The following is a 16,683-nucleotide window of genomic DNA, read 5'->3' on the forward strand; positions in this document are numbered from 1 at the left end:
GTACTCTTGCCTATAACTGGACATGGTGATGGTAAACAAGTGTTGAAAGTTTCAAAGCTTTATCTCAAAAGACTTTGTCAAAATGTGGACTGGTACGAAAAACTTAACCAGGGTGTGACGCCGACGCCGACGCCGTGGTGAGTAGGATAGCTCTACTTATTCTTCGAATAGTCGAGCTAAAAATTAACTTTTAACAAGCCAATAATAAAATGAAGTACCAGTAGGTAAATAATAGTGCAGATAATACAGTTTTGCTTGTATCAAAATGTCACAATAGATCCACCTTTGTAATACAGAACACCTGGTAGGATTAGTAAAGGTGCAATTATATTGATCTCTATTTCCTATGTCTATACTTACCAACACACATTATAGTGGAGCCTACATGGTCAGGTGTTTAAAGTTGCTGACTTCAAAGCAATTGTCTCATAGATGGGTTCAGAACCTCAGTTTGGAAGTAAAATTCTTTATGCTAGGAATACATGGACCTTGCTTACAGAATGTAACTGATACTACCTGGGTGCTGTGGAAAGCCGTATCACCTGAATTGTGTAGGTATGTTTCTAAACCCAACAATAAAAAACAAAACAAAAACATATATTGTAGCAGTCACATCCCAAATTCCTGATAAAAAGTTGGTATTGAGATATCTGCTGTAGGGGCTGGTCTGAGGGTGTGGAGTCAGTGAAAATATATGTCAGCTTTTTAGCTCAAGTGCTTAAGCTGAACCATTGTGATAGCCTTCTGTCTGTAGTCGTCCATGTTATCACGTGAGGTCGCAAGTTTAGCCCATAACTCTGACATGCATGCATTTTGGCCAAATTATTCCCCCTTTTAGACTTAGAAAATCCTGGTTAAAGTTTTGCATGCAAGTTACTAGTATCTCCAAAACCAATGCAGAAACTGAATTGTAACTCTCTAGATATTTTAACATGATATTCCTGCTTCTGTGACAACAATTCGGATATTAGAGCACTGGCTGTCGTATGGACAGCTCTTGTTTTGTATGTGCAAATTTTAATCTTAAACTTTGTGTTAGAACATGTTATATATATATATATAATATAATATTGTTTATACATAATTGTCAAATATCAGATCATTATGTTATAATGCAGTAGGGAAAATTAGTTATCTTCCAGTAGGGGACTTTGTAATGCATGGCAATACTTCATTCACTTCTTAGCTGGCCCATACAAAGTATTTGGAAAGCTATCCTACCTTGGATAAACTTTTGATGCACTTTCGCTTTATCACTGTTATTACCTGATGGAATTGCTTCAAGCATAAAACATTTATTCCTCATCATCACCTACATCATATGACACATGGGGAATAACGCTTTCATTAATATTTCATGAATAATTTAATTATACCCTCTTTTTACTTAAAATTTGAGGTTGAAGTTTTAATGCATTTTCACAATTTCTTTGATGCTACGGAAGGGATTTGATTCAGATTTGATATAATTAGTCTACATCCTCACCCACATCATATGCCACAAGTGCCGTAACTCTCACACCCATATTTCATGAATTACAGCTTTCCCACCCACCCCACTTTAACTTAAAATTCAGGCTAAATTTTTCTTATGTGCATCTGTCAGTAGAACCTAGTAACTTGAGAACCACTTGACCCAGAACCTTAAACTTAGCATGATTGGGCTTATGTAGTAGATGACCCCCTTAAGTTTGTGTGGTCACTAGGTCAATGGTCAAAGTCATAGGGGCCTGAATCATGAAAACGGTTACTGCTCAAAAACTTGAGAACCACTTGACCCAGAACCTTCAAACTTGATAGCATGATTGTGCTTATAAAGTAGAAGACTCCTATTGTTTTGGGGTTCAGTAGGTCAAGGTCACAGGGACCTGAACCTTAAAAACTGTTTCTGCACGGTAACTTGAGAATCACTTCACAAAGAACCCTTAAACTTGATAGCTTGATTGGGATCAGTAAGTTAAAGAGTAAGTTAAGTCGAAAAAGGGGCATAATTTTTGGCAGTTTCTGTGATATGCAGGCTCCATAGGCACAGTAGTTTTGTTACTATGCTATATACATAGAGTCTATATACATACAGTCCACATAATTATGCTATCTTGTGTGCATCAAATTGCAATGTACTGTGTCAGTGCGTGCGGGGGAGGGGTGGGGGGGTGTACATTCATCACCTTCAGTGATAGCTCTAGTTACTAAATGGATTTGATTCAAACTTGTTGTTTCACATTGTTCTAGATAGCTTTTCTTGCAGAGCAACATCATCCTTTGGAAAAATCCCTCATACTGATAAGCATTAATAATTTCTACAATTGATAAAAGACAGTTTGGTGTATTCCACAAGTGGTCACATTTGCTTTCCTTTTCCATTCATACACACCTCTTTTGATACAGACTTTTGATACAGACTTATCTTGAAATTGTTAAAGCGCTCATTTGCATGTGCCTTAATTTTCACAAAAGATTTTAGTGTGCTCTTTATCATCATCACTATTTTGTTGTTGTTTTTGTCATACATATGCAGCGGCATGCTCAACCCTGTGTGTATCAACACCTATATGTGTTACTTCAGGATAAATAATAGTTGATTGGTTGATAATACTGACAGATATAAGGGACATTTTGTCTACCCCCTTCATTGATATTTCAAAAGCTTCCTTCCTCAAATCAGATTTACTAAGTTAGCTACCCTGATGGTGTGAATACTTTCATTTGACTTATTGCTCGGTACCTAAGCAAGATATCTGAGACTTATCCACAAAAAAGCAAATAGTGTTTTCATTACTTTTATCATTAGCTTGTCTGATTTTTGAAAAAAAATTGTCACTTGATCGTCAGAGTTGGTTAAAATTTTTGTTTAGATCCACCTTTTCTCAAAAACTATAAGAGCTACAGCTTTGAAACTTTGCACACTTATTTATTATCATTAGATAACTATGTAGGCCAAGAACCATAACTCTAACCTGCATTTTGTCAGAATTATGGCCCTTTTTGTGCTTAGAAATTCTGAAATTCTGTAACATTTCTTACATACTGTCCAGCACTTGCAGACAAGCGATGGCACCCGATGCTCTTGTTTTACATTTTCATATAGCCATATGTTCATTATGAATAAATCATTAAATAGGAGTCACTAAATACTCCATCATAAATTGAGAAGTTTACTTGTTTAATTGTATTAATTTAACATTTAGTGCTCACAACAACAAACCCATGAAATGTTACAAAGAGCGTAATACCCTGTACAACAGTTGTAATAGTAGTGTTGTTATTGTTGTCATTACAGCCGACTCCACAGGATGATGAGGAAACACGTGCAATGAATGAAGTGGAAAGTAACATGGAAAAACAGGAGAAGAAGCTCAGTGATATCACCTATGAACTTGATGGCATTCACAGAGTTAGTTATAGATATCAGTTAATGGTGGCCAGCCAACCAATAAAAAATTTTCTTTTTAAGGGGGAACCCATGTATTTCCTAAAGAAGGTGTAGTGCTTTGCAACTGTCTGTCATGTCAGTTGGTATGTCGGCCAGTCTGTCCGTCCGTCTGTTGGTAGAATGAACGTTTTCCACCATATAACTTGAGAATCACTTGACCCAGAACTTCCAAGTTGGTAGCACGATAGGGCTTATGAAGTAGATGACCCCTGTGGTTTTTTGGGGTCAGAAGGTCAAGGTCACAGGGGCCTGAACCTTGAAAACACTTTCCATCTAATAACTTGAGAACCACTTGACCTAGAACTTTTAAACTTGTTAGCCGGATAGTGTTTTTCAAGTAGATGACTCCTATAATTTTTGGGGTCTGTAGCCCAAGGTCAAGATAACAAGTGCCAGAACCTGGAAAATTGTTTTTCGCCGAATAACTAGAGAACCACATGACCCAGAACCTTCAAACTTGGTAGCATGATTGGGCTTATCAAGTAGATGACCCGATAGTCCATAGGTCAAAGGGTAAGGTCGAAGGGGCCAAAACATTGAAAAAGGTTTTGGCCCAATAACTTGCAAACCACTTGACCTGGACCTTTCAAACTTGATAGCATGATTGGGTTTATGAAGAAGATATCTCCTATGGTTTTTGAGGTCAAAGGTCAATATCACAGGGGCCTGAACGTTGAAAATGGTTTCTGCTCAATAACTTGACCCACTCAGCACAGAACCTTAAAACTTGACCCAGAACCTTCAAACTTGGTAAAACGACTGTGCTTATAAAGAAGATTACAATTTTTGTTTTGGGGGTCAATAGGACAAAGATTAAGGACACAGGGATCTAAACATTGAAAAAGGTTTTCGCCCAGTAACTTGAGAACCACTTGACCACTCAACCCTGAACCTTCAAACTTGATAGCATGATTGGGCTTATGAAGAAGATGATCCATATCGTTTTTGGGGTCTGTAGGTCCAAGTCATAGGGGCTTGAACCTTGAAAAAGGTTTCCCCTCAATAACTTAAGAACCACTTGAAGTAGAAGACTCCTGTTGTATTCGGGGTCAGTAAATCAAAGGTCAAGGTTACAGGGGCCTGAACCTTGAAAGTGGTTTCTGCTTAATAACTTGAGAACCACTCGATCCAGAACCTTCAGACTTGATAGCATGATTAGGCATATGAAGCTGATGACCCCTATTGTTTTGAGGTTAAGTAGATCAAAGGTCAAGCTTGTAGTGATCACGGGACTGAAAATGGGATAACCCATCATGGGGGTCATATGTGTTTTACAAATAGCACTTGTTGTGATTTTATTTAAGGTAGCAAGTCATCTGCATATTTACAATCTGCATTAAGTAAAGAAAGTTTTTATGCAAAAGTTATAAGGCTCTTCTTTAATCCATAGGGCTACCTGAACAAAGAGCAGCAGGCAGATTCTATCAAACATCTGGAGAAGCGATTAGCTGGGGTAGCAGAAACTTTAATGAGATTATTGGAGAAGCTAGATGCACTCAGCTTCGAAGAAGCAAATAAAGGAGCCAGGGGTAAAAGGAAATCTCTTGTTAACAAAATACAGGTATGTTATTCATTCTTGTAACAAGGCTATGAATTTTTGGTTTAGGACAGTTTTTTGGAGTACAAGCAATTTGGGATAAAAAGCATAAAGTAGAGTTGTCCCTACCAACTTTGTTTGGGTTTTGTTTTGTGATTTTTTGTTTCATTTTAGCATAGGGAAAACACGATGAAATTGTGCGCAGGTGCTGTTGTGGAACATTGTATCTGTCTCCAGGGAAGGTTGAACTAAAGCAGCAGTTGCCAAGTTCTTGCTGTCATTTGCTCTAAATCATTTCATTAAGCATTCTCACTTCTTAATGATCTGGCTTTTTGATTGTTGGTGATTTAACCTGAAATAATGATCCGTGGATCTCGTAAGTTGTCCTAAAACTGGAATGTATGCTTTAAGTATTAATATTACTTTAAAATGTACAGAACAAACAGATAAATCATTTCTAAGATCACAGTTTTTCTTCTTAGATAGTCAAGATATTTCTGTCACCAGAAGTGCTTTTACCAGTAGTTAAAACCATTTATAATATGAAAATTTCAAATTACTTGTTATGATACAAAAAAATGGTGTTATTGTGTTTGTTAAAACAACTTAACATTTTTAGCTCACCTGTGCACAAGGTGCTCTTGGTAAGCTATTGTGATCACGCTGCTGTCAATCCGTCATTTACAATTTCTTTAAACAACATCTCCTCCAAAATCACTGGTTAGATTTTGAAATAGTTTCACACAAATGGTCCTTATGTAACCTTCTACCAATATTGTTGAAATATTATTCATATGGATCGCTATGGTTAGAAACAGGTTTTCAGTTGTCAGACTTTAATAATCTTCTCTGAAGCGATAATTGCTGGAGCCTTGATATTTGGTTTGAGATATCAGGGTATGACTCTCTGCATTAATTATTCAAATTATTGCCCTAGGATCAAAAATTGCCACATCCCTGAGTGTGACATGTGACTAAGGGGTCAAAAATGGACACGCCACTGGGTGTGACATGTGTATTCTATATTCTTATAATGATATAAGAAACTTTGAAAATCTTCTTCTCTGAATCCATAATAGCTAGAGCCTCGATATTTGGCTTGAGTTTGACTGTCAACCATAATTTTTCAAATTTTTGTCCTAGGTTTAAATATGGCCATGTCCATGTGTTTGATATATATATAATAAAGGCTTATATAAATGAAACTTTGAACAAGGTTCGAATGTGCTCTAAAAGTGCTTCAAAAAGAAGGAGTGTCTTAAAAATTCCTTGAAAATGAGTTTTATTTTGAAAAACACTTGAGAAGTACTTGAATTTCAATAATTCCTGCCTAGGTTGAGCAGAATTCTTGTTAAAACAATGCACTATGGCAATTTAGGGCACACAGAAGAGAAGCAGAAGACTCAAAATCTCTGTATTTTATGAGACTTTGTACTTCCTGGTACAAAATCGCCGAGTACGAAAATTCGTACTGTTTGATAAGTGTTAACTCCCTTGTGGATGTGGAAAAATGGTGCCCTCTTTTAGCTTAAAATCTGATGTTTTTCGCATGTTTGATGGTTTTTCGCATGTTTGATGGTTTATCAGTATGGGAAAGAGTGTTTTTAGTCGAGAAAGGTCCATAACTTATCCCTGGTTGAGGGAATGTAATGAAAAATCCAAAGCATATTGCAGATCTTGCAGAAAAGAAATTGACATTGCTGGGATGGGTGAAAGTGCCCTACGATCTCACACTAAACGAGACAAGCACAGGAAGACAGAGAAATCTATGACTGCTCACTAATTTAACAAAGGATTAGATACTCTTAAAAAGCAATAAAACTACATAGATACAGTATAACCTCCCACAAATTCTGACAAACGGCTACCTCCTCACGGCAACAGTTATTCCACACACACCCACCCCCTATTCATTTTTAGTTCATTTCAACCTCTGATGAGCGGTTACTCTCAACAATGGTAAACAGCAGTGAAAAAAGTGTTCCTGCCGTTATTTATTTTTACCTCTGAGAAGCAACAATGGAAATCCAGCAGGTTTTATTTAGAACAGCTAAATTGCCTGATGACACGTCTAAAAATTTACATGCAAAAGGTTGCTTCCCTGACAGAACATGGGGACTCAGTATCGTGTACATACAATAATTACATTAGGATGGTGGATAAAAGATTAGTAGGAGTTTTTATTAATATATCGAAAACATTTACACTTTCATGAGAAATTTATGCAGACAGAGGATGAATTTGCTTGTTAACACCCATGATTGTTCTTTCTTTTGATTTATTTGGATGATTTCATAATTACGCAAGTTGTTAAAAAGTTGACCAATTTATGACTTTATCATATTTGCACTGACAAAGGTAAGTTTGTAAAGGAGTACAGAGAATAGCGTTTACTCATGAAAAACTGAGGAAATCAGGAATAGATGTGTCTGTATACATTGTGTGCAGTCATTTCTGTTTTAGAAAGCTTTGATTTTTATCAGAAAAATAATTGATAAAGTAAAATAAATAAAGATTTTTTTCAGCTCATTTGATAGATTATAGAAATAAAGCTAATAATTGGGAACGTATTGCTTTGTCTATTTGTTAGGTAAAAATTAAAATAGAATAACTGACAATACCTCCAACTAATAACCTCTGAACAACAACACCTCTCCAGAGCAACCAAAATATCCGTGTCTGTCTGATATTGCTCTGCAGAAGTTATACTATAGTCAGAAAAGAAATAGTTGTAAATATGTTCAGTAAAAAATCAAAACTAGAGAGAAAAAATGTACAATTGTAAATATGTTAGTGTTCAACTTTGAGCCGTTTTAAGTGGTGATTATTTTTTGAACTGCTACACACTTTCACAGACTTTCAGTGACATTGCTCAGCTAGTGTTTTACAAGAATTCTGCTGTACAGGGAATATTAAATGCTGCATATTTGAAATTGTCAGTATTCTCCCTTACGTAAAGAAGTCCTTGAAAGTAGATGATTTTTGCCAGAGCTTGCCTGTATGTACCCTGTTGAATATCTTCTTCTCTGAATCCATAATAATTTATATAAGCCTAACTCTGTACTTGTATCATTATGTTGTACAAATACACTCGAAGCCTTTTACACAGGTGAGCGTTTAAGGTCAATGACTCTCTTGTGATAAATATTTTGTCAATATGTTTCTTATGTGTTTTGTGCAGGTGCTGCTTACAAGAATTGATGGACTTAGCCGAGGAGTAAGTGATATGTTAGCACGCTGGGAAGTTTTGTAGCTAGATTACCTCCCTTCTGTATCTGCACACCACTTTCTGCACCTTCACTTTATAATATTGGAATCTAAACTGTCAGCAAACTGGACACTTTCCAAATTAATTCCTTTCTGATTTGGTTTACTTTGAAAATCCTTGTTTTTTACCTATGTTTGTAAAATGTATTTTATAAAATTGTTTTTAACAACCAGTGTTTCTTATGAAATGTTATCTAGCATAAGTTTTATTATTCCGTGCACAAGGCATAGGGATGTTGTTCAGGCGTTGTCTGTCTGGCTGTTCATCCATCTGTCTGCCTGAAATTGAAAATGCTAATGATTAAAAAAGTATTTAAGCTATAATCACCAAACTTCACATAACTATTAATTTAGCACATTGCATTTGCTCGTAATTAGTGTTATCCCCCTTGACCCAGTAAAAGCAGTTTTTCCCATTGATCTGAAAAATAAAATGAAAATTTTTAGTCAAGAAGTATTTCAGCTATATCACCAACCCTCACATAATTATTAACTATGCCCCCGCCAAAATGGGGGGTGGGGGGGGAGCATATAGTGTTACCCCTGTCCGTGTGTGTATTTGTTTGTGTGTTCGGGAAAGGGTGATGTTCATGTCTGGTACATAACTTTGACATGCATGGTACGATTTCAAAATATTGCCCACAAATAATAGCATGGATAGACGATGTGTCATGCCAACAGTTCCCAAGCTCAAAGGTCAGGTCACAGTCCTTGGTTGAACTTAGCCAATTTCACTAATATATACTGTTAATGTGGTCTTCGTGTCCGGTTCATAACTCTGACATGCCATGGTCACGATTTCAAATAATTGACACAATAATAAGCATGGATAACATGTGTCTTGCGCAAAAACAAGTCCCTAGGTCTAAGTCAAGGTCACACTTAGAGGCCAACGTCACATACAAGAATGACTGTCTTGAGCATTTCTTCTTCATGCATGGAGGGATTTGATGTAAGTTGGCTCTTAGTATACCTCATAGACAGAATGTCATGCAAGACCAGATCCCTAGTTAAGAATTACTTCCCTTGTGTACTATAATAGCTTATATTGTAACTGTTTATTACTGGTCTTAGGGAAAAAACAAGACCCATTTTCTGTAGTACAAATGCATTTAATCCAATTTGAGAAGTATTTTAACCTATCTGCTTGGTAAGGATTTTATGTGACTAGGATTTTTTATTTTTTACAGATTAACTTCCTTAGTTGTTACTATAAATAACTTATGCTGTGACCTTTCTCATGTTGCGGGGGCATCCGTGTCTGTGACACATTTCTAGTTGGCATAGTTTTTCCCCTTGATTAAGTAAAAAAAAATGAAAATGCTTATCATTCAAAAAGTATTTCAGCTAGAATCACCAAACCTCACATGATTATTAATTGGTGCAACAGCTTTGCTCACATATAGTATTATACCCATTGACTCAGTAAAAGCATAGTTTTTCCCCTTGATTTGGACAAAAATGTGAAAATGCTTATAATTCAAAAAGCATTTCAGCTAGAATAACCAAACCTCACATAATTAATTAGCACATGACCTTTGCTCACACATTGTATTATCCCCCTGGCCCAGTAAAATCATAGTTTTTCCCCTTGATTTGGTAAAAAATAGGGATTTTTTGACTATCTAAGTAACCTATTGATGAATCTTCATGAAACTACACAAATATAGATCACTACAGGATGGTGGTACATGCGCAATTTTAGCAGGATCACTTCATTAACCAGTGTTATTGCCCTTTAATTATTTTACAATCCATACATTCCCATGTAACAGATGGAATTTCATGAAACTTAATACAAATATAGATCACTATAGAGTAGAGTTTTTCCCATTGATTTTGTAAAAAAATAGGAACCATCAAACCATTGCATGGTCCTTTTGTACATAACTTGTGTATTTCTGGAAATTAAGTTAAATATCTTTCAAAATATAGTTTCTTCATTCACAATACAACTTATCCGGCGGGGATATAAATTCACAGAATTTGTTTGTTTATAGCTGTAATGATAAGTCAGTGTTAGAGATATAAATGTATTTTGATTACTCTTAATTATAGATTTAATATTGTATTGCTTTTTAGTAGTTTACAATATATTATTTTTGATAACTTAATTTGTTTGCTTTGCTTTGTTATGTTTGGGAATAAATACTTTTATTTTTGATGGAAATTTCTTATATATCAGTGTTACTGTTTAACACAATACTGATACTGTTAAATTATGAATATTCATGGGGAACTAATCTTTGTGCATTTTATATTGAGTCAATCCACAACATGTAATCACAATGAACAAGTGAATTGCACATTACTTTGATGTTCAAAAGTTTTTATGCTTCCTGAAGTGTATAGTCACCCCTGCATCCATATGTCCATCCCGCAATTCTTGTCAACAGTATTTCAGCAAACACTGCCTGGAATTTAGCGAAACTTCATAGGAAGCTTCACTGTCAAAAGGAGATGCACATTATTATTATGTTTCGAATGATTTTTTAACTGAATTATTGCCCTTTTGATTGTACAGCATAGTACACTGTAGTACCATTTCTTATCCAGAGTATTCCTCAGCATCCCTTGGCTGATATTCAGCAAAACTTCATAGGAAGTTTCAGTCCAAAGAGGAGATGCACATATCTTGTGCACACTTTTTCTCAACAACTACTTGCTGGAGTTCTAAGAAGTTTCTTTTGACTTTAAAGACTAGTCATTACTTACGTACACAGTCATTGAATTCTGCATTTTTGCTTTAATTTAATAATATATTTCAGGGAGCATTCTTCCATTTTACCAATATTTCGTGTTTTATATATTTTCTATGAAAATACTTGCATCCTGGATCTTATATGTTTGGCTTTGTTGTATTTGTTTCTTTGTTCATTATGCAATATTATGTATTGATCACATGTAAGAACCTGCCATTTAATGTTACGTCCTTTTGATGTTGCAGAACATCTATTTCACGGTAATTTATTGTTAATATCGTGTTGATGTAGTATCATGTGTTCAAAAGTTGGAATCTATGAATTAATACACTTAGAAATATCTTTTTTTGTCAAAGTCACAAAATTTCTTGCCCATGAAATTAAATGATTTAACAGTAATCACTCATCATCTACATAAATTGCACAAGTTAGAGTTTCCTCACTAACTAAAATGTCCAAAAATATAGCATGTAGTTATACATAGTGCACATGTGTTACATTAATACCATATAGTCAGTTGATAAATTACTTGCTGAGTGCCAAGCGAGGAAGCTACTACTACCATCAAGGACGTAAAAAATGGTACTAGTAGCTTCCTCGCTTGACGCTCAGCATTAAGAGGATAGTGCTAGGACTGGTCAGCCCGGTGTCAGTATAATGTGACTGGGTGGGGTATCATGCCATGTGTCTACGGCATGATATTCCAGTGAGGCAGCACTATAAAGTTGGGCATTGTGCTCACTGCTACAAGTAGATACCGTCGTTTATATGAAAAAGACGTTAAACCCGAACACACACACACTTGCTGGGAAGTGTATTTGTACATAAGAGGCCAAGTATGACTTAGCAGATGATCAGTTAGATTTTTAGCAAGTTGAGCTTTTGTGATCGCCGTTGTCCGTCCATCCGTCCGTCATCCGTCCGTTCACAGTTTCCTTGTGAGCACGATAGAGACCACATTTTGTTTTTGATTTTAATTTAACGTGCACACAGCTTGTATGGGCATGATATCTCGGTTCCTTTCGAAAACTGGCCAGATCCCATCATGGGTTCCAGAGTTATGGCCCCTTAACAAAGGGCCAGAATTTGCCATTTTTGGCTTGTGAACACAATAGAGACCACATTTTGTGATCAGCTTTAATAAAACTTGCACACAAGTTGTATTGGCATAAAATCTTGGTTCCTTTCGAAAACTGGCCAGAATCCATCATGGGTTGCAGAGTTATGGCCCCTTAAAGGGCCAAAATTTGCTATTTTTGGCTTGTGAACACGATAGAGACCACTTTTTGTGATCAACTTTAATCAGACTTGCAAACAACTTTTACTGGCATAATATCTCGGTACCTTTCAAAAACTGGCCAGATCCCATCATGGGTTCCAGAGTTATGGCCCCTTAAAGGGCCAGAATTTGCCATTTTTGGCTTGTGAACACGATAGAGACCACATTTTGTGATCAACTTTAATAAAACTTGTACACAAGTTGTATTGGCATAATATCTCGGCTCCTTTCGAAAACTGGCCAGATCCTGTCATGGGTTGCAGAGTTATGGCCCTTTAAAGGGCCAAAATTTGCTATTTTGGCTTTTGCAGCCATATAGAGACTTTATTTACGGTTTGATTAGACACAAACTGCAAAATATCTTCAACAACAATAAATCTTGGATTCCATGATGATACTGTCAGATCCAATAAGATCTCGGTTCCTTTCGAAAACCGGCTAGATTCCATCATGGGTTCTAGAGTTGCTGCCCCTGAAAGAGGCAAAATTGTCTATTTTGGCCCTTTTCAGCCATATAGAGGTTTCATTTATGCTTTGATTTGATACAAACTTGCACAGAATGATTATCTTGATGATCTCTAGGCCTGGATCGAAACTTGGTCATGTCGGGTCAAAAACTAGGTCATCGGGTCAAATCAAAGGAAAAGCTTGTTAACAACCTTGAGGCCACATTTATGACCCTATCGTCTTGAAACTTGGTCAGAATGTTTATCTTGATGATTTCTAGGCCAAGTTTGAAACTTGGTCATATGGGGTCAGAAACTAGGTCATCAAATCAAATCAACTCTTGTTCATTTGATCTGCATGAAACTTGGTCAGAATGTTTGTCTGCATGAAATATCGCATGAATTTTTATCTGGGTTATGTGGGGTCAAAAACTAGGTCGCCAGGTCAAATCAAAGAATAAGCTTTTTTACACCCTACGGGGCACATTTTTTATTCTACATAAAATTTGGTCAGAATGTTATCATGAAGTCTTGGACAATTTCAAATCTGGGTCACGTGGTGTCAAAAACTAGGTCACTAGGTCAAATCATTAGAAAAGCTTGTATACACTAGAGGCCACTTTTTTGCTCCAATCTTCCCGAAACTTTGTCAGAATGTTTGTTTTCATGAAATTTTAGACAAGTTCACATCTGGGTCATATGGGGTAAAAAAAACTAGGTAACTTGGTCAAATCAAAGAAAATGCTTCTTTACACTCAAGAGGCCACGTTTTTTTTGTCCAATCTTAATGAAAATTGGTCAGAATATTTGTCTCCATGAAATCACTAGGTAAAACATGTTTACACTGTTATGGTGTGTTACACAGATGAGCGAACTAGGGCCATCTTGTTGTAGATCTGACAGAATTTGTAACCCCTATGATGGTGACAAGGTTTTCTAAATTTCACCCATGTACATACTTTTTATTTGACTGTACAAAGTATATGGAGTGCTTTCCTTCTCACTCAGCACTGGCGTCTGCGTCCACACCTTCAAATTTTGATGCACTTTCACTTAATCACTGTTTAAACTGTATTTGCTTGAAACTTAAACTAGTTATTCCTCATCATCATATGACACAAGTTTCATAACTCTGGCACCAATATTTCATGATTTATCCCTCCTTATTCGTTAGAATTTTAGGTTAAAGTTTTGTTGCACTTTCACTACATCTCTGTTATTACAGAATGGATCTAAACTTGAAATAGTTATTCCACATCATCATCCACATCATATGACACAAGGTCCATAGCTCTGGCACCAATTTTTTCACAAATTATGCCCCCTTTTTAGCTCACCTGAGCACAAAGTGCTCATGGTGAGCTATTGTGATCACGCTGTGTCCGTTGTCCGTCCGTCCGTCATCAACATTTGTGATGTCAACAACAGCATCTGCTCCAAAACCAATGAATGGATTTTAATGAAACTTGGCCATGGTGTTCCTTGGGTGGTCCTCTACCAAAGTTGTTCAAACGGTTCTGCTTGGTTGCACATAGGGGCTGCCAGAGCTAAAAATAGGAAAAAACTTCAAACAACATCTCCTCCTCAACTGATGGTCTGATTTTAAAATAATTTCACACAAATGGTCCTTATGTCACCCTCTACCAAGGTTGTTCAATACCGATTCGTCAAAAAACATGGCTGCTGGAGGGTGTGGTCACTTTTCCCTATATGTATATAGTTAAAACTTTAAAAAATTTCTTGTGTGAAACTGCTTGCCCGATTATAGAATAATTTTACACAAATGGTCCTTGTGTGACCATCTACCAAGATTGTTCAAATTATTCCGATTCGTCAAAAAACATGGCCGCCAGAGGGCGTGGTCACTTTTCCCTATATGTATATAGTGGAAACTTTAAAAATCTTCTTGTGTGAAACTGCTAGCCCGATTTTAGAATAATTTTACACAAATGGTTCTTGTGTGACCCTCTACCAAGATTATTCAAATTATTCCGATTCGTCAAAAAATATGGCTGCCAGAGGGCGTGGTCACTTTTCTTTTCTGAATCAATAATAGCTAGAGCCTTGATATTTGGCATGTGATATCAGATTTGTAATGTCTACCATAATTGTTCAAATTCTTGCCCTAGGTTCAAAAGTGTGTGTGACATGTATATAATATAGGCTAACATAGAAGAAACCTAACTCTGTACTTGTACAAACACACTTGAAGCCTTGTACACAGGTGAGCGCTCTAGGGTCAATGACCCTCTTGTTACTTAGTATTTTAGGTTAATTTTGATGCACTTTATGATATCTCTGTATTTACAGAAGACATTTGATTCAGACTTGAAATAATTATAAGTCCCCTACTGGTTGAAAGCCAGTTTCGGGGACTATAGGATTACACTCTTCTGCTGTCTATCATTCCATCATTCTGTCATTTCGTCTGTCTGCAATTTCATCTGGTCTATAAATCTGTCATCCACCAAGGGATTTTGATATAAATTTAAGTACAAAACTGGTTCTCAATTTTTTTATAAATCTGAAGCAATTAATTACACAAGTGTAGATTTCAGGCTAAGACACTAAACACTTGAAGAGGGGTTCCCAGTTCTTATAAAAGCCTAAGGTTAATGTGCAAAGAAATGATTTCAGCTGTTTCAAAGATATGCATCAATTTCATGCTAATGAAATTCAACAAACTGTGACATTTACAATTAACTAATATCTTTTTTAACACCTAAGAGGCCACATTTTCTACTTGATAAAACTTTGTCAGAATGTTTGGCTATTAGAAATCTAGGTCAAGTTTGAAACTGGATTATCAAGGTTAAAAACAAGGTCACTAGGTCAAATCATAGAAAGGCATTGTGGCCACATTTTCTACCTGATCTTCATAGGACTTTATTACCTCACTTGTGCACAAGGTGAGCTATTGTGGTCAGTGATTGTCCGGCGCTTTCCGTCGTACGTCGTCCGTCAAAATTTTCCTTTAAACAACCAGGCCAATTTTAATGAAATTTCATAGGGATGTTCCTTAGATAGCCTTCTTTAAAAATTATTCAAAGAATTGAATTCCCTACAGAACTCTGGTTGTCATGGCAACCAAAATGAAAATCTTTAAAAATCTTCTTGTCCAAAACCACAGGGTTAGAGCTTTGGTATTTAGCATCAGCTAGTGGTCCTCTACCAAAATTGTTCAAATTATCCCTCTAGGGTCAAATATTGTCCTGCCCTTGGGGTCACATGGTTTATATAGACTTATGTAGGAAAAATTTTGAAAATCTTCTTGTCTAAAACCACAGGGCTTTGATATTTGGTATGTAGGATCATCTAGTGGTCCTCTACCAAGAATGATCAAATTATCCCCTAGGATCAAATATGGCCCACCCCAGGGTGGGGGTCACATGTTTTATATAGAGCTATATAGGGAAAAACTTTGAAAATCTTCTTGTCCAAAACCACAGGATCTAGGGCTTTGATATTTGGTATGTAGCATCATCTAATGGTCATCTACCAAGTAAGTTCAAATTATCCCCCTAGGGTCAAATATGGCCTCGCCCTGGGGGTCACATGGTTTATATAGATTTACATAGGAAAAACTTTGAAAATCTTCTTGTCCAAAACCACATGACCTAGGGCTTTGACATTTGGTATGTAGCATCATCTAATGGCCCTCTACCAAAATTGTTAAAATTTTCCCCCTAGTGGTCCTCTACCAAGAGTGTTCAAATTATCCCCCTAGGGTCAAATATGGCCCCCGCCCAGGGGTTACAGGGTTTATGTAGACTTAAATAGGGAAAATCTTCTAATACAAAACTACATGGCCTAGGGCTTTGATATTTAATATGTAGCATTCTAAAGTAGTCCTTTACTAATATTATTCAAATTATCTCCCTGGGGTCTACTATGGCCCCACCCTGGGGGTCACATGGTTTATATAGACTTCTATAGGGAAAACTTTGAAAATCTTCATGCACAAAACCACATAGCCTAGGGCTTAAATATTTGGTATGTTTGTTTGTTTTGGGTTTAAT

The 16,683-nt window shown here is 36.4% G+C and overlaps 1 protein-coding gene across 2 annotated transcripts in view; it reads left to right on the forward strand.

Moving 5' to 3' along the window:
• Window positions 1-16,683, forward strand: part of LOC123559602 (BAG family molecular chaperone regulator 1-like) — a 71,538-nt gene that overhangs the window by 48,470 nt on the left and 6,385 nt on the right. Inside the window, exons 4-6 of one of the 2 annotated variants that reach the window (XM_045351571.2) lie at window positions 3,281-3,394; window positions 4,824-4,994; window positions 8,152-8,187. In XM_045351571.2, coding sequence (XP_045207506.2) covers window positions 3,281-3,394; window positions 4,824-4,994; window positions 8,152-8,187 — 321 coding nt within the window. Of the gene's footprint in view, window positions 1-3,280; window positions 3,395-4,823; window positions 4,995-8,151; window positions 8,408-16,683 lie in introns of those variants that run through there. The other variant, XM_045351572.2, reaches the window with a different exon arrangement.

Source organism: Mercenaria mercenaria, chromosome 10, assembly GCF_021730395.1.
Source record: "Mercenaria mercenaria strain notata chromosome 10, MADL_Memer_1, whole genome shotgun sequence".
NCBI lineage: Eukaryota > Metazoa > Mollusca > Bivalvia > Venerida > Veneridae > Mercenaria > Mercenaria mercenaria.